The sequence below is a fragment of the Saccostrea echinata genome, unplaced genomic scaffold, assembly GCF_033153115.1.
Source record: "Saccostrea echinata isolate AGI-Se365-2 ecotype Australia unplaced genomic scaffold, CSIRO_AGI_Sech_v1 ptg000066l, whole genome shotgun sequence".
NCBI classification, from domain to species: Eukaryota; Metazoa; Mollusca; class Bivalvia; order Ostreida; family Ostreidae; genus Saccostrea; species Saccostrea echinata.
The window spans coordinates 421,626-440,914 of record NW_026889815.1 but is presented as its reverse complement, the minus strand read 5'-3'; the positions used below and the strand labels follow the sequence as shown (position 1 = coordinate 440,914).

The 19,289-nt window shown below is 33.8% G+C and overlaps 1 protein-coding gene across 1 annotated transcript in view; it reads left to right on the top strand.

Annotated features, from left to right (window-relative positions):
- The window catches only part of LOC133176117 (uncharacterized), a 43,505-nt gene extending 26,121 nt beyond the window's left edge, over positions 1–17,384 (top strand). The window contains exons 8-25 of the mRNA XM_061311281.1: positions 2,473–2,667; positions 4,447–4,567; positions 4,812–4,937; positions 5,630–5,724; positions 6,243–6,364; positions 6,960–7,105; positions 7,188–7,304; positions 7,501–7,595; positions 9,246–9,378; positions 10,400–10,584; positions 10,781–10,853; positions 11,692–11,811; positions 12,465–12,572; positions 13,152–13,271; positions 13,493–13,590; positions 14,486–14,615; positions 15,891–16,066; positions 17,286–17,384. Of these exons, the coding sequence (XP_061167265.1) occupies positions 2,473–2,667; positions 4,447–4,567; positions 4,812–4,937; positions 5,630–5,724; positions 6,243–6,364; positions 6,960–7,105; positions 7,188–7,304; positions 7,501–7,595; positions 9,246–9,378; positions 10,400–10,584; positions 10,781–10,853; positions 11,692–11,811; positions 12,465–12,572; positions 13,152–13,271; positions 13,493–13,590; positions 14,486–14,615; positions 15,891–16,066; positions 17,286–17,384 (2,259 nt within the window). The remainder of the gene's footprint in view (positions 1–2,472; positions 2,668–4,446; positions 4,568–4,811; positions 4,938–5,629; positions 5,725–6,242; positions 6,365–6,959; positions 7,106–7,187; positions 7,305–7,500; positions 7,596–9,245; positions 9,379–10,399; positions 10,585–10,780; positions 10,854–11,691; positions 11,812–12,464; positions 12,573–13,151; positions 13,272–13,492; positions 13,591–14,485; positions 14,616–15,890; positions 16,067–17,285) is intronic.
- Positions 17,385–19,289: the final 1,905 nt, after the last annotated feature.

The following is a 19,289-nucleotide window of genomic DNA, read 5'->3' as shown; positions in this document are numbered from 1 at the left end:
AAACAAATACATATAAGGTAGTAGCAAGCGGCTGGAACAGGCTCGTAGCAACAGTTTAAAAGGTGGAGGGGGGCAACTTCCACCCCCCCCCCCAAAAAAAAAAAAACTCCCAAACAGTAAGGGGCAACTTACCAAATTAATGTAACCAAAAAAAAAAAAAATCATTAATTGTCAAAAACCTATTTTTTATAACTGTCCAAGACTGAAGTCATGGAATTGGACAGTGCTCGACCTTACAGCGACAAAAAGTATGTGGGGGGGGGGGGGGGGGGACATCTGAAGGAAAATTTACTATAGCAGAAAAAGTGGAGGGCCGGGGCCCCTGGCCCCACCGCGTTCTACGGGCCTGTGGAAAATTTAACAATTATGAAATCATACACTAGTATTATTATAATATGGATAAGAGTTTTGAAAAATTATCAGTTGTATTGAATTTATAATTTCATATAACAGAATAATCAATTCTAACTGAATTAGACTTATTGGCATTCAATTAATACATGTATTGTAATATTACACTTTTGGACATACAGTATTACATTGATATCGATATGATAATTTACAGTCCATGCAGAAATACGCATATACAGCATATCCATTAGCACACGCATTCTTATTAAAGGTTTGCAAAAGCTTAATTAGTTTTGAAACAATTTCTTGTAAATCATATGACAGTCAAGCAATCTAGTATTTTTATGAAATTCTAAAATATTTCCATTTGATATATTCCAGTCGGGATCAGATTTATTTAGATCGGACAAATTACAACTTTCAACATCATCATCTTTTCCTTAAATCTTGCAATTCCGTTTAATTTTTGATAATTTATTTGTGGTTGTAACGCTGCATTTGATTGGATAAAAAATTTACTTTATATCGTATAAAATGGGTCGCCTACGTCACAAGGACTTTCATCAAAAACGTATCGATCCGCCGACGTTACATTTAAATTTTGTACAAATTGAAGTCATTTTTAAGGACAATCATTTTTTTTCACACGCTTCGCGGTTTATAAAGCGTAAACTGCCCCAACCCCGTTTATACCGTATAAAATGGGTAGCTATTAAATTCATTCCTTAAGTAAGAATATGATCATGTAATATTAATTTCTTTTATGGATGCAGACTGTTTCTTGAAGATTTTATCTAGGTTTAAAGATGTTAACAAGTCATGATTTTCATATTCATAAATATTTTTAAATAAGCAAAATTTCTTCTCCTTGATATGTTTTATGAGTATAATGCATTAAATGACAGTAAATTCGAAACTCTGCTTCTCATTTACAACAAAACATTATAAACACTTTATTGACCACTTTCTTTTCAGTTGTAATATTAGATGTTTATCTGTTCACAAATCGATCAAAAAAGCACATTCAACAAAATTCGTCTGAGAAAAGTACGATAGATTCTAAATGAATTAAAAACAATTACCTATTTAAAAAAATGATAGACACATCTTACGCCATGAAAATTACTCCTTTGAAATAGGAAAAAACAGTATTATACAAACGATATTTTAATTACTGGAACATTTTACTTCTTTTCTTTTTATGATATTTATATATTTAATTAAAGGGGAAATTAAGGTAAAAGGTGCATTGTCTTAATTAGTTGATGGCATAATTATCGAATATTTTTCATTATCGAAAATATATTAAATGTATATTGTTTGAGGAGTTTTATTAAAACATTATCGGTTTCAAAACAAAAAAAATATCAAGGACCCAGCAGCGTTTTTAAAAAGTGCGGGGGAGAGGAAAAGGGGGGGGGGGTTTAGGTAATTGAGTAATCAAAATATTAAGCAAACTTTGACAGTACAAGAAAAGAAATACTGAAAGTGCAGGACAACCTAAATTATAACTTAATTTTAAACAGAAAACACTATTAATGCAAAAAGCGGTATGGTTGCAGTCCCTCCCCTATACTAGGCGTGCCTGTTTTTTGTTAAACTCTGGCAGTTCTTAATTTCTTACCTAGTTTCACAATTTAAAAATTCATAGTTACAAATTTCTAGTTCATCCCACCTTTTACGGAAAAAAGTCTACATCCTCGCTGGTTTTTACTACCTTTCTATTTACCTACATAATAATTGTATATTTCACGATTTTTGTTACATATCATATATGAATAGGTGTTTATATCGTACGCGTAAAAAATAATTATTCTTTCAACTTTTTATGATCAAAACACTTGCCACTTTTTTAAATTGTGTACAGACTAGGAACTTACGCCTACTCATGAGGAGGTGTAGATTTAAGCTAAAGTTTGGTCTCGACTAAGTCTCCGCCTTTTTGTGAAACGCAACTTATAGTCCGATTTCCGGGTTTAGTCACTGATTTAGTCCGGACTAAGCTTAAGCCCGGTCGTAGGCCTTTTTGAGAAACGGGCCCCTGAAGTATGTTAAGGTTAGAAGTACCATTTAAAAAATTCTTCAAATGTTTGCTTGAAATAGTACCCTCTTTTCTTTAAGGTTGACATAGCAATACATGAAATGTTACACGCTGTGGGAGCGATGCACGAACAATCAAGAGAGGCGGATCGTGATCCCATCATCACCTATAACTGGGACGCCATCTCCAGCGATGCAGAGTTTAACTACAGGGGTTTCAAACTCACCAATGCTCGCCAATATGATCTGGGGTCGGTTCTCCAGTATGAATTGACGGTAAGAAATATATTAAATGTTTTCATGTTTATTGAGAATCTTATAGGCATTGTATGAATTAGCAAATAGTACTAAAAATTCAACGGTAAACTGTGCTGTTCAATGAAACCGAAAAAGAGCTCTATGGATTAACAATTGTTTGAACAGTTCAATCAATTGTTCATCCATAGAGCTCTTTAGGAATGATTTCTGTCAACACTTAAATTGTTGACAGTAAATCATTCCATGTCCTAAAGATCCGGGACTGACGAAAATTTTTTGCACATTTTGTTATTTTATTAGTTATCGAAATGTATTTCTAATGTAACAACTTGTCTACTCTCTTTTTGGCTATTTTAACGACTGTTTATCGAAAGCAAATGTAGACTATTAAATCAATTTACGAAAATTATTATTCAGATGATATATAAATATAGTTTACAGACATCACGTCTTATCTAGTGTAATATCAGAGGAGTAAACATGAACTCCGGTGCAGGCGTTCTGAAGTTTATTTGCAAAATTTAAAAATTTGTAAGTATAGAAGATTTAAAGACAACTTCATTGTTACATATATAATGATTTGGATTTTTTCAACCCCCCCCCCCCCGAAAAAAAAAAAACAATTAAAGAAAAGGACATATATACTGAATACCGCGAACAATACTAATCAATGCAATATCTAGCAGTTGTATCATGTGTGGTGTTTTTCCTTTGAAGTAAAGTGTACAATAACTGGAGATACACCAATGGGCGGAGCCAGCAAAAACTGTGCCGTGTAAATAAATTATTAAACACCAAGGCGATTTCAACATTTTAAATTACATGTATATTGAAGAATTACAGAATTAAATGAGCTTTGTTATATACAAAGACAAAATTTCTACCGATGAAATAAAGGTCTTTCACATAAATTACAGTGCACATGTATCCCAAAATACGAAATGTTTTTACGGAACTCTACAAATATTCGAGAAATCAAGTTCTTGACATGAATTACACAATTAAATATCTTAAAATATCACACCTACCGTTATAGAGTCTTTTAGCAGGATATACCATCTTTGCTCAATTGCTGTATTTTTTGCTCAACTAGAATAAGTTCAGCTGTACTGCATCTATAGATGAAGAGTTATTAACACAGCGTTTTTGCTCATGCCACAGCTCTCGAATATGTCAAATGATCAACGGGTATTTTTTTTTTTTTGATTGATTTTCGATTAACACCTGAATTTCCTTACTTCAACTTCGAATTTTTAATCCTTGATATGCAAAGATTTTCTTATGAATTTCATAAACAATCCGTTTTTATATTAAGTTGAGGAGCTGCAATCCGACGTCCTTTCTCATGACCACACACATAAAATGTGCGAATTAAAAAAAACTGGCGGGAAGGAGAGAAGGAGAGAATATCCAAGCGGTCACCTGACAAAAACTATATTTTTTATTGGTGTAATTAAAATCATGCGTGAAAATTTAGGACATAACAATTATTGACGTTTTGATGGCCATGATACAGGAAAGTTATAGAATATTATTATGGTGTATCCTGATTTATTTGGACGAAGGGGCGGAGACTCGTGCTTCGCACTCGTCACCGCCCATCGTCCAAATAAATCAGGATACACCATAATAAATATACAATAGCTATTACTTATGAAAGGGTGGATGAAGTACCAAATAAACTTTTCATCAGGTTTGACAGAACGCCAAAAACCTAAAAAGTCTGCTTTATCTAGATACATTAATCCTTGATACATTTTTATAGACATAATTGTATGGAAAAGACCTTTTTTGCAGTATGGGTCTACAACCTATATGATATCTAATGATCCTGACCTAGCTTACTTGCCCAGACAAATGAAGAATGACCTGTCATTTTATGACAAGGCCGAACTGAATGCTTTCTACCAGTGCGCTGGTTAGTAACGCCTACTTTGGCCTATTTTTACTATTGTAGAAATTTACAGAAATAAAAACAGAAAGAATGTAATTTGGTTTTCTTGATAGAAATGATTGGAGGTTATTTTTTTGCATGATGACTTTAAATGAGCCATTTTTGCATCAAAGTTAATACAATTTAAATGTTCTCAGTGGGAATACACATGTACCTTTGAATTGTAATATAATATTCAAATTATAAGTCTGTTTAAAAAAAAATTCAGATGATTGTGTCAATCCCCCCACCTGTCAGAACGAGGGTTTTGTGAAGCAGACGGGAGGAGTGTGTAGCTGTGTCTGTGTGGAGGGACTGACGGGGGATGACTGCTCACAACTCGACACCTCTCCCGGTAAGTCTAAAAGTATCAAGTCTATATTAAGCACGCTTGCTCCATAATGAGAAGGTATTGGGTTCAAATCCCGGCCGCGACTAACTTAAGTCGATAAAAATAGATCTATAGCAATTCTTTTGCCAAGGCCTGGGAACTTTGAAGTGAAAATTGTGGGTTTCTCGGATGAAACCTTAAAAAACCGAGGCCCCGTTTCAGACAAGAGTAGACATGATAAAGATCCTTCACTACTCAATGGGCCTGAGTGCCAAGTAACTAAAGGGTCTAAATTTGAAGCTCTTTGCGTCTATGGTGACGTCTATTTATGAGTTAAATTCTCGAATGGGACGCGGAACAACAACAACATCATCAACAGCAACTTTATTTAGCAATCCTTATACGAAAAAGGTGAAGATTATGAAACAGTGATCGATCAAAAAAAATCTATATACAATACAATTCTGTGAACAAGGCATAAAATACGGACCCCCCCCCCCCCCCCCCGGAAATTTTCGAGGTCGGATGAGGTGCCTATATCGAGTAAGCATTCCCTGTCAAACGATCACATCCGCCGTGAGCCCTGTGTCTAGAGCAGACAGACGGACTATTCACAAGTCAAATTTAGTATAAAAACAAAAGCCAAACAATTGGTATGAAACACGTCAGCCATATCTTTGCCTTGATAAAGCATGAAGAGTTAATTTACATTTCAGGATGTGGCGACATCATAACACTGGCCAGTGGAGGATCACAACAAATCGCTATGTCCCCTTACACAGCCGGGCAGAAATGTACCTGGCTGATCAAGGTACAGTATATCTCCCTGCCGGCTTTCATACATATATCTTATTTAGTTATGCTACATATTTATTTCGTAAAAATTTAAATTTTGTGACGATTTGTTCTCTTTTTTTTTGAATGTCAAAATAAGGAAAAAAAATTAAATTTCTGGATAATGATTACATGTTTAACTTTCAAAATACAAGTAGTTTTTATCGACATTTTATTTGCACACATGCCATCAACATTTCTTTTCAAACACAATATTAAAGATTCCAAATGGTTGTAGCACGCCTTTTATATTTGCGGGGTTTTGATTAAATAAAATATCATGATAGGTCAATATCAAACATTAATGTTCAATTAATTTGCATAAAAACATCTGGCAAAATGTAAATAAAAAGATGATGTTTAATCAAAAGAGAAACCTGATTTGTAAAATGTATACATACTGAATTCAATTTGCAGAAATTTACCGGATGAAATTAATGACGTAAAAACCTTTAAGCAATTCTTAAACAGTATACTTTCTACAATCTAAAACAGGGTGCAGAAAAAAATCAGATCCGCCTAAGTGTTGATTCCATGGACCTGCCAACCAATCCACAAGACGCTTGTTATCATTTCTTGGAAGTCAGAGACTATCTTTCTGGGGCTCCAGGAAAACTGTATGTATTTATCAGCTTCAATTAACATGTGTCAGTTACTGTTAACAGATGTCAATTACAGTAAACATGTGTTATTCATTTTTAACACGTTTCAGTTATTCGTATTGTTAACATGCGTAAGTTACTGTTAACATATGTGTTTTAGACCTTATTTAGTTCTTCATATTTTTTGCATTCCTCTGTGTATAAAACTCTCGAAATTGAAGTTGAATTTAAATTGAATTGGAAATTGATTTGAATTGAAAAATGTTCTTACTTCCTGATAATGTACATAACTAATTTTGTTTAATGACACGAAGAAATGTTTTCAACTGATGTAAATCAATTTTTAATGCATAAAAACAATGTTTCAGTATGATTTTATATTGTATAAATTTTAACTTTAAGCATGTTTTGCATCATTGCTTGAAATAAAGGGTTTGCTCTGAGATTACCAGAAGAAAACCTACTAATAGCGCTATTGTTCTCATAAATATGCAATAGATTTCAGAAAACATCCCTCATAAAAATGTCTTGACACCTGTAAAATTAAGAATTCCTAAAAAGAAAATTGTAACAAAAGTAGTGGAATGAATACACTTTCTCTCCTCTGTAGAATTTGTGGAAACTCTGGCGGTGGTGTTTTCACTAAGAAACGCCTTGGACCTACCAATATGATGGTCGTCCGATTTGATAGCGATACATACAACACCATTGCCCCCGGAAATGGATTCACCTTAACGGTGGAAGCAGTGCCTTCAGGTAGGTCACCTTTTCTGAATATTTAAGCATGTCATATTACATTTTAAGGTCATTTAAGTATGAGTTTTCTGTGATCTTGAAGCCTGTAGCAGTAACCCCTGTAAATATCCGGCTACCTGTGTGGACGGAGCTACGACCGACGACTATACGTGTGAATGTACGAGAGGATACTCAGGCACGAACTGTGATACAGTCTCAGGTCTGTATGAAACCTTTAATGGACTTTTGAGCTCGAATACTGATCGTTATCTCCACATATATCATCTTTATAATTAGGTACTAGAGTAATCATGGTTGTGTAAAACAAAAATATGCAAATCAAGAGAAAATGCGTTATGAAAAGAAGTGAGTGTGTTCATTGTTACATTGTTAATGTTGGAGTTTCTTCAATTCAGCTTCTGCTGAGGTTACTGATAGTTTTGAGGATGACTTTACAACATTGATGAGACTCGTGACTACTGGTGTAGATTTCCAGTGGTCAACTGGTCTGGTACGTGTTTATTCTCTCCCCTAATTGTGATAGTTACGTTGCAGGAGAATAGGTATCTCATATGTTATCAAAGCCTTTAAGGTACCTCTATCTAAAAATTTTACAGTGCTTTTCTATGGAAGAATTAAACTTTTGCGATAATTTCAAAACACTTTTAACTATGAGATAAAAATTGAGATTTTGCTGTAAAATAATATAAGAGTTTACAGAAAGTGTTTTCTTATGTTAAATAACAAGAGTGCACTTAATAACGAATGTTGAGTATAACTTTAAAGTCCATTAACATCTGTCTGATGATTGTAATTTTCTTAAGTCCGAAGAAATGCCATACGATATATCCCAGTTAGAATAAAAGACACTACAAGTTCTGTCACATCTGTTTCATATTTTGAAGCTTAACTGAGATACTTTCAGCTTTTCAATCGTCAACTTCCCTTCTTTGTGAAGTAATATTCCAGCATCACCTGCATATGGTGTTAATGTCTTCCAACTTATTCGATACACAAGATCGAGCATGCTTTGAGTAAGAACAATTTTCAAACCAAGGCAAGCTACTAACAAATTATTTGATGTTACACTGATTTTAACAACCCCGTTTAAAGTCAGCTTTTCACAAATTCTACGGTCATTTCAATGATCTTGTTTGTAAATACAACAACATTGGGTCCTATTATGTAAGACATGTTTGATACTATTTGTTAAGTTATTGCTTCTATACTGGAAATCCGTGTAAAAGATAAATACAAACGGGTCATGCCGGATGTGAGCGGTCGACAGGGGATGCTTACGCCTCCTAGGCACCTGATCCCACCTCTGGTGTTTTCAGGGGTCTTTGATTTTGCCCTGTTCACGATTCGTTTTGTTTACTGGCAGAGGAAACATGGACCTCCAAAAACACCAGAGGTGGGATCAGGTGCCATGTAGGAGTAAGCATCCACTGTCAACTGGTCACACCAGCTGTGTGCTCTTTGTCAGGATCTGGCAAACGGAAAAATCTTTAGACAATTTAGTGTGTAAATAATGACCTAACAATTTGTACGGAAACGTCACTCTGGATTCGACTTAAGGACGGATTGTATTTGCTGACAAGGTTATTGTATCTACCATAGAATTTGCAAAATGTTGATTTTAATTGAGACTGTTGATATCTTTGTTTCGTCAAATTGTTTGTCGATAGCTTTCTTCGCTTTAGAAATTGTCCGTACTTAGAACATGCTCTTGAGTTACGAATCAAATTGGAGACATAAACTCTTTACGTAGATAGTGATAAGGGTACATGTGTGTATTGCTACATAAAAAGGGAAAGTTGACAATAGAAAAATTAAAGTCATCACGTTTATCATAAAAATTTGTTGTTAGGTTACCATTAATGTCTTTCTTTTAGTAAAATATCCAAATATGAAACAGATGTGTCAGACTCTTTGATATCTTTTATTTCGAGAAATATATCCAATCCACGTCGGAATGAAATGAATATTTTTAAGTGATAAAACATCGTCGATATATTTAAATGTTGAATTGAAGGCCACGGCAGGGACATTTTCTTTTCATATAGATGTTTTTGAATAAATTCTGGATCTAGAAAATTGATCACTGTTTATTATCTTAACTTTTAAGTTTCATTACCGTTTTTCTTTTGTATTTTATCAGTATTTTGATATGAATGGAAACCAAATACAAGCTTCTAATGGACATCTGATGGCTCAAATGATCAGCTACTTTTTCAGTACGCCTTTCTACTATGCCAGCATTGCCAAAATGGAAACATCTGTAATATTTGAAAGTAAGTTTGCATAAAATTGAAATTCTTTTCTTATTATTATTCGCCGATCATGAAAAGGAGCACATTGTGAGTGTGACCGGTCGGCAAGGGATGCTCACTCCTCCATGGCACCTGATCCCACCTCTGATGTTTTGGAGGTCCGTGTTTTCTCTGCACCTATTTTGTAACGTTTAATGGACTTTTGAGCTTGAATACTGTTCTTTATCTCCATATATTTCATTCTAAACGCGGACAGTATCGATTTGAGAATGACAATCTGATCAAAAACAATGAAAATTTAAGACAATGAAAAGGGAATGTTCATTATTTAAAAAGAAAGTTTTAGAAAAGAAACACAATCCAGTTAAAGAATAATTTACCTTAGCAAGTGTGAAATTTGATTGGCAAACTACTTAATCTTTCATTAAGATCTGACCACACGTTCCTCAAGTATCTGTTGTTTCTCTTCGTAATATATTAAATAAATATACATAAATTTTTACATCATCATGTGGTTTCTAAAATTTTTCAAAACTGTTTTAGAAAATAAATACAACAAAAATTGTGATATTATCAATTCAAGTGATTTCAAATAGGATTATATAGAAAACACCGTCCTCTGGTATTTTGCACAAATGCCTAGTAAGATACCTCCATTTTTGTTAGGAAACTTGATACAGTAGCAATACTTCATGCAAATTGTTGGGAAAATTATATATTATTGAGGAACGTGTTGTCTGGCCTTAATTTCGGTTTGATTGATCAGTTATTTGATCTTTTTAAAGGTTGAAATCACAGACTGAGATTTGATTGTCCAGCTACTTAATCCCCATTTAGGTTGAGCTCATTGCTTGAGATTTGATTGGTCATTATTTGATCTTCTTATAGGTGCTTATCACTGTTTGTTATTTGATTGGCCTGTTACTTTGTTTTCTTTTAGGTTGTGTTTACTTGTTTGGATTTGTTTGACCAGTTACCTATTTTCGTTTTGGTCCAAGTTACTATTTGAGATTTAATTAGTCCTATCGTGATTTTCTTATAGGTGCAGACCGCTGTTTGAGGTTTGATTATGCCATATCTAACAGAAATCTAGGCAGCACGTGGAAAACAAGACTCACAGTTAATATCATGAGCGATTCTACGACGACGCCACACGTGTTCAATACCAACACCGGTAACGTCTGGACAACAGCTGAAATAGACTTGCCAGCTGTGTCCAATTTAAAGGTATACAATTTTGGCGTTATCTTAATAAAAAACAAATGAAATCTTGAATGCAATATCGTTTTACTATATTGCATCCTCTTCATATTAAAATTGTGTTCTTTGAAAATTCATGAACAAATTTTTCAACAATTCTTGAGGCATGAATATATGTTTAACAGTCAAGATTTGAATCTTAATATAATATTTTACATACTAGGTTGAATTTGAAGGCTACTTCGGTGATCAGGAATTGGCTGTTGATAACATTCGAATATCTCCTCTATCCTGTAGTAAGTAACCAGACTATCGCCATTAAAACTAAGTACTGTGCAGTGGCGGATCCAGGAATTTCATAACGGTGGAGGGACGGGGGGGGGGCTGCATTGAAGCGCTAAATGGGTCAAGGGCAAAGTCCTGGTGGGGTCCGGGGGCTGATGAATTCTTACAAATAAGAGATGTTTTTTTTCCTTGAGTATAGGATAATGGACTTATAAGGTCTACATACAAAAATTTCAAACCGGGGGGAGGGGGGGGGGTGTTGTGCCCGGCGCGCCGGCCCTTAATCCGCCTTTTCTGTGTAAAATACTGTCTTTCTCGATTCATGCTCTCATCAGACATAATTTCTCGTAATAACATGGGAAGGATTATGATTTCTGGTTCATATTGATTGATTGATTGTATGTTTTTTAAGTCCCATTCGAGAATTATTCACTCATATAGAGACATCAGCATATACCGGTGAAGGGCTTCAAATTTTGACCTATACTCGGCACTCAGGCAGAGCCATTGAGCTGTGAAGGATCTTTATCGGGGCCTCGGTTTTAAGGTCTCATCCGAAGGACCCGCAACTTTCACTTCAAAGTGTCGAGCGCTTGGCGAAGGAACAGTTGCTATCCATTTTTTAACGACTTAGGTCATTCGCGGCCGAGATTCGAACTCACGACCCCCCGATCATAGCGCGAGCGCTATATCAAATATAATTTGATATAAATTTTAGGATTAATATTTAATAAAATTGCTTATACACTATAAAATTGAAATCAGTTTTACATAAACATAAACATACTGCTAAAATTCTTAATTTTTTTTTCCAAAAAAAATAAGCAATGAAAAATGATTTTTTTAAAGATGCTCCTGGACCATGTGACGGCGTAGATTGCCAAAATGGCGGATCATGTCAGGTGACTTCATCATCGACGTTTGAGTGTCAGTGTCAAACGGGTTTCTCTGGCCAGTTCTGTCAAAATGGTAGGTCGTCCAATCTGGTGCAACAAAGTAATTTTTTTCCTCATCTCTGCTGTGGATATAGACAGCATTTCGATAGGAAATATTGATCAACCTTTTCGCTATATTAAACTACGCTTTTATTTAATTCCATACAGGTAAAAGTTTTTGGCGGCCTTATTAGTCACTTAAGTATATATCTCGATGACCTTTCCATTTTCTCTTTACATGGGTAGTTTTTATAACACATGAATACCGAATTATATTTCAAATAAGCTATGGCGACATTTAAGTGCTACTGACTTTAAATTCCGTATATGATCATTACTCTTATTAATATTAACATGAAATATTTTTTGAGCATTATTTTGTATTAGTTATTTTAGCACCTTTTTCAGTTGTTTAAAGTCTTTTTTATTTAAATATTTTGGATTTCCAACGTTTCGGCATGAGCATCACTGAAGAGACATAATTTGTTGAAACGCGCATCTGGTGCATCAAAATTGGTACCAGATATGATTTACATTACATGAAAATCTCGTTCAAACAATGTAGACCAAAAAAAAAAGAAACTGTAATACTAAAAAGTACAAGGGAACTTGGAAGTGCAGATGTCAACAATCATTTTTAAGTCTTTCGTTCCAATAGTTGATGCATATGAGAGGATTTCTTTGCAGATGTATGTAGCGGTAACACCTGTGTGAATGGAGCCTGTAATCCTGTGTCAGCCTCGGACTATACCTGCCAGTGTGACGAGGGGTGGTACGGAGAAAACTGTGACATTGGTTAGTAAAGAATGAGTCTCGGTAATAGAAAGAGATAAGATTTATCCATTTACAAATTCAACTGAAACAATTACAGTAAAACTTCATTATCTCGGACACGATGGGGCCGATAAAAACTTTGAGATATCCGTTGGTTCGAGATATCGATGGTAAAATACTTAAGAAATAATGTGGTTAGGACTTCCCAATCACTTTGATGTATCCATAGTATTCGAGATATCCGTGTTTGAGATATCAAAAGTTCAACTGTACGTTGTTTACTGTAATAATTAATTGGGACTTCCCATGTCATTCTCACCATTTTTTTTTTTGAGTTTGACAATGAATGATTCTGTTTTAACTTCATGTCTTGGAAAGCAAAAATGCAAAAACGGACTCTAGCGATACTACAGATAAGTTCATGCTTCTTGTATAAATATAACCTGGTAACCTCAGCATGTAAAATAATAGCTTCCCTGTCAGGATAAGAAATAAAAATCCTTATCAGGTGCTGCTATTACAGGAAAATATGATGAAAACTTGAAGGATTTATAAAGTTTCCACCACCTTGAATACATTCACCAAGTTGTATTGTTTCAGATCCTTGTTCGACAAATGACTGTGTAAATGGAGAGTGCGTTGCTTTGTCTGAGACAGAAACCGAATGTCAATGTAACACTGGATGGTCGGGAACTAATTGTGATATCCATAAGTCTTTGAGTGCTATGTCCAGGATCTTGCTCTGTTGCGGGCACCTGCTCCATACAAAAATAAGATGGTTTGGTCTATATTATTTGAGTTTGCTTGGTTGAATGATGCAGATATCAAATCGTTCTTCCAAACGTTTTATTTACGGAACAGGTACAGCCTGCATTTCAATATCTCTTAGTATAACCTTATCTGTGTATACTTGTCATTTAAATAGGGTTTCTTTTTGGCAGAATTAACAAGCTACACCTGTGATTTCGAGGAGGATCCTGAAGCTAGTTGTTTCCTGAAAGAAAGTGCCAACGATGATTTTGATTTCACACGAAAAAGCGTGAGATTTCTTAACCTTAACAATCACTAGCTTTTCTCACGGTCTCTGTTTTATATATCTTCTCCCTTTTCTCATGGTCTCGATCCCTTGTCATGCTTCTGTTTTATATATCTTCTCCCAGCCCACAACACTGCTTTCATTAACACTAGTTTAAAAGTCAGCACTCATAAGCTGCTTTGAGTTGGAGCCTAGTTGTAAAATTGTTCATTGTATTTTATCTTTACATTGACAGATAACATACAATGTAATGATTTTAAAATAATTATTTCTAAATTTTATTTCTTTGTTTTTTGAAAGACCTTTGCTTAAATGGGATGGATTTACAAATGAAGTATTTGATCTTTCTTTAAAGTAACAGTCAATAACTGAAATTTACAGGAAAACACACCTTATAGATTTGTTTTCAGGGGTCCGTATTTTTGCCCTGCTCACAATTTGTATTGTTACGTGGAATTTTGAGATCGACCACTATTCGTTAACTTCATCGTTTTCATTGTTAAATATTTTTTATTATCTTTTCAAGTCTATTGTTCAGAATTTGAACATATTTTATTTTATTATTACAATATGACACATAAAGGACCGGAAAGAAGTTCTGTCGATTACATTTTCCTTTCATGAATAGTTATACACAATTAATGTTTATGGACGTACAAAAAATTGACTGCAGCATATAACATCTTCATTTAATTAACTATTTATCTTGTGATAAAGTAAAACATACAAGAAAACTTCCTTAAGGAAAATATTCGGACTTGATATGTTTGTTTCTTTATAACTGTGATTTTTATATCCATAGGTAATTCGGAAAAGACTTCCTTTGAACAAAGATCTATTTATATTTATTTATACTTTTGTTCATTACGAGTTTTTATGATTTATTTTTTAATTGTAGGGAGGTACACTCACAAGAAGAACTGGACCGAGTGGTGCAGCCTCAGGGAACTACTATAAGTATACAGAAGCTTCCTCCCCGAGATCCCGGGGCGACGAGGCCAGCCTGGAGAGTGATGTGAGTTTCCCAGGTAAGGGAAATCATTTTCAGGATAAGTACCAATTTGTCAAATACTGTGAAATATGGTGCATATATATAGCGTCTCTTCAGTCCGTGTGTGTATCATCATTTTCCTGTGTGTGATGTGGCGCCAATTTTAAATGTTATGTATCGCCATGTTAGTGTATATCCCCACCTAGGTGGTGTGGGGTGTGTATCTCAATCTTGATGCAATGAAGTGCCACATTGATTTGATTTTAATTACCATCTTGGTGTATTTCGTCATATTAGTGTGGTGTATTTCGTCATATTAGTGTGGTGTATTTCAACCTTGCTGAGATGTGCATTTTCAACTTGGTGTGATATATATTGCAAAAGTGGTGTATTTCGCCATCTCTGTGTGTTGTGTATTGCGATCTTGGTGGGTAAATTATTTAATCTTTGAGGTTAAAATTAATGTGAATTTTCTTTTACATATAAAGTCAATGATGTGCATATTTTATTTTCCTTTTACAAGCCTAGTACTCATCACAGAGTGGTTCTTTAAAGTCAAAATGAGCTTATTTGTCTTTTAGGACGTCATAAACTCATAATTAATTTAAACTTGCGTTTTCTCATACTTTGCGGCTACAATCAAATTTTGTAGAAAATAAAGCATGTTCATGGAGCTTAATTTGCCAGTAATCCTGAAATTTGTATTCAATTTAGCCTAATATTTTTCTAAAGAAGATGTCAAGAACACATGAATTACCGAGTTTCGACAGACTGTAGGCAATCAAAAAATGTTTTCTTTTTCTGATAAAGAAAAAATATATTCATAACTCATTTTCCATTAAATAATGAGATTCTAAAATATGATTTTATCATTTTATTTACTTAGAAGTGTGCGTCAATAAACCTTACTTTACTATGCTATATTTATAAAGCATCATTTAAGGAGTTCATTTCTCAAATTAGAAACAGTATGTAGGCAATTTTCATTTATTAGACTTAATAGTTAACACATGTGTTTGCTCTGCTTATAATATGATTTTTTTCATTGGACTTTTGAGCTTGATTACTGTTCATTATCTTCATATTTCATATTAAATTTATAATCACCATCAAAATGTGCTTAAATTCTAATATTTATTTTGTGATATTGAAGTGCACGATTCTTTGCTACTTTTTGCCACATAGAATTGCAATACAGCGTATTGTATACAGCACTATTATGGCGTAATATACAGGGGAATGTGTTTTTCATAATTCATAATGATGATTATAATATTTTTCTCTAGAACTACATGTATTGTTTTATTTCTAGCTGGAACGTATTGCCTTAGTCTCTCAATATCCATGTATGGGACGCACATCGGGTCCTTGGAGATTCTGACAAAAGAAGGAAATAGTGCTGACGTTAGTCATCAAATATACAGCGGAAATCAGGGGAAGAACTGGTTTACTTATTCAAAAGAACTCAGTCTTACCTCATTATCAAAGGTAGGCTTCTTTTGAGATGTTTTAGCTTATTTTTTTTAAAACACACATGCACTCTGTATGGAAAAATGTAAGGAATACTTGCACTTTATTTTAGGGAAGAAAATCATAATAAAAATTTGTTTGGTACAAATGTTTTCCATAAATAGAGCAACGTATGTATACCATATGTTAAAACAATACATCTATACATATACAATGTAACGTGTGTTTAGAATATATATATATAATCAAAACAAGTATTTACTTCGGAAAGTGTGCTAAAAATAAAGAATACTAACCTACCTTTTGTGTGCTTAGTATATGTATTGTGTATTATGGTAATTATAGTATAATTTTATTAGATACATGTATGTTAAGCAGGTGATATTAATTACCGCAAAATTATGTACGAATCATATTGGCTGTTTGGTTCATTTAGAAGAATTCGATGGAAAACAAATCTAGCCATTTTATCTGCATTGCAAAACAATATTTAATGATTTGAACAATTTATAATTTCTCTTGTGGTATTTAACGTAAGTATAAAACATTCTTATATCGAGTGTTAAAACTTTCTGAATCCTATTCCTGAACAAAGTTCTAAAGGATCACATATTTTCACTGGCTGTAAGCCATTAGCGGTAAAGTGAACTTCGAAAGCTGATTTGAATATTAAGAGAATCAAAACATGGTTTCTTATGCAACTTATTTCAGGAGGCGATATCTCAACACTCAAAAGGGATTATATTTTATCCTACTTTAGACAAATGTGTAGAATATTTATTGGTTAAAAACAGATTATCTTACACTCTGAAATTTACTAATACACTGTCTCTGAACAGGAGGTGTATTGAAGATGCGAGATTCTATCTGATTTAGTGTAAACAATTGGCGGGAGAAAAAACCCAGAAACGGTTTGTTTGTTGAAATTAATGTTTCGTTTCTGTACGGATTTCGGTTAACTCCGTATGTTATCAAATAAACTAAATGTGTAACTAATAGTTTGAAATTCTGATAACAGATTGAAGACTTATGCAAACTTAAATTTCAAAAATTATATTTCCCGTAGTCCTTGTCCTAGAAACACCTAATAAGTCACTATCGAAATTCATTTAACTCTAGATGGTCTCGAGGAATAATGATCACATGTACATGAAAGAAACTTCGATTGTTTTATGTTTGTGATATTGTGTAAGATGTGGTGCTGTCAGTAATTAAATTGTGATAACAATCATTGTAGATCATCATCAGGACAACGATAGGAGGAAAGCGGAAAAACAGCAACAAAGGGGACATTGCCGTAGACAACATTGTACTGGAGTCTGGATCTTGTGTTTAATGATGACTGGATCGTGTATACAGTGAATCCGGATCGCCTATGATAAGATGACCTGCTGAAATCTTGACTTTTTAAAACAGAGTGGTCCAAGTTGTTTCGAAAAAAAAAAAACCCAATTATATATATATATATATATATAGAAGATATATAAGTCTCTAGTTAAATTGTTAAACCATATTTATTTATATCGTATTTAAAAAAAATGTCTATAGATTTCTTCAGATTAAAAAAAAATGTCTTTACAATTTTTTGAATAAATAAAATTATCTGCAGTTTTTCAAGTCTTTCATTGTTTTCCCTAGGACAAATGGAAGAGTTTTAGAATATGTTAGTAGATTAAGATCATAATAAGCCTTATGGAGAAATTGTGACGCATACGTCACTGTAGAATGTACATTCTTCGAAGGTATTTTACAATGTAGTTACCTTGAACCAATTTTCTTAATCAAAGGACAAGGTCATAAAATATATGATTGTAAAGTCATTGTCCGTTGTTGAGCAATTTGGCGGGTTCAAGGGTAAAAACTGCAGTGACCTTGTAAAACAGCTTTCAGGCAAACTGTGAAAGGCAAAATATTAATATAACATACTTATATATGCCTAGAAATTCCTTATGAACAATACAAATTGGGAGCAGAGCAAACACAAAATCAATCTTTGGAGCATTTACTGGTAATTAATGCCTCTTGCCCAGTATTGCTCAGGCTTCAACCATAGTGCCATAGTGTGCATAGATAAAAGATGTGAAGTGACTTTGAAGCATGTTTCTCGATCAAAGGTCAATGTCAAAATGTATGTCTGTGTAAAATACCTGTATGGAATACTTGTTCTCTCCCTTTGGCTCAGGATGTGCAAACTTCTCCAGCAGAGTTTTTATGAGTTAAAGGTGTGCAGTGACTTTGAAACAATATTCTCGATTATAGGACAAAGAATGATATAATCGTTTTGATCACATTTTTTTTTCTCCAGGCCAGATCTGGCTCAAACTTCTCTCATAGAGTGCCCATGGGATCAGAGTGTGCAGAGACCTCGAATCAAGTTTTTAAATGAAAGCAGCTCTCTATGTAAAATTCTTCTCATCCGCATATTATCTCTTCCATTGGCTTCATAAAATTTATACTTCTCCCAATGCAAAGAGTGCAGTCAGTAGAAGACCCAAGTGTTATAGTGTTTTGAATGTAGCTTTCCATACACTTTTTAAACAAAATACCTGTGGAATGTAAACATTGTCATTTATAGAAAACATTCCTTAAGCTATATTCCTACACTACAAACATGTTTAGTGAAAAAAACTCAACATGCAGACAATCATGCATTATTTTAGCAAAGTGTCGCAGATTTTTGTTGTTATGTAAAGGGAAGAGTGTCAAGTATATTTAGAGATTCTGAAAAAAACTCAACATGCAGACAATCATGCATTATTTTAGCAAAGTGTCGCAGATTTTTGTTGTTATGTAAAGGGAAGAGTGTCAAGTATATTTAGAGATTCTGAAAAAAAACTCAACATGCAGACAATCATGCATTATTTTAGCAAAGTGTCGCAGATTTTTGTTGTTATGTAAAGGGAAGAGTGTCAAGTATATTTAGAGATTCTGACATGAATCATAACCACATGAACCTAGCTACAAGTTCCTCGTTTTATATGTGATACTTTCTCTTGGATAACACATTTGGATATTAGAAGATCACTAAATTCAGGTCAATACCAAACAGGTATGCCTCTATGTATATCTGACTTGATTCATTATGTATGAAGTTTAATGAAATATAATTTGAAATCCTCTCTTCTTGAATCAGACACCATCCATTTATATTTTAACAAACGAAATTGCGTTGCATAAAGTTAATACATTTACCTGCTAATATATTTCAATATTGTATGAAAAAATAGAGTCAGTCAATACA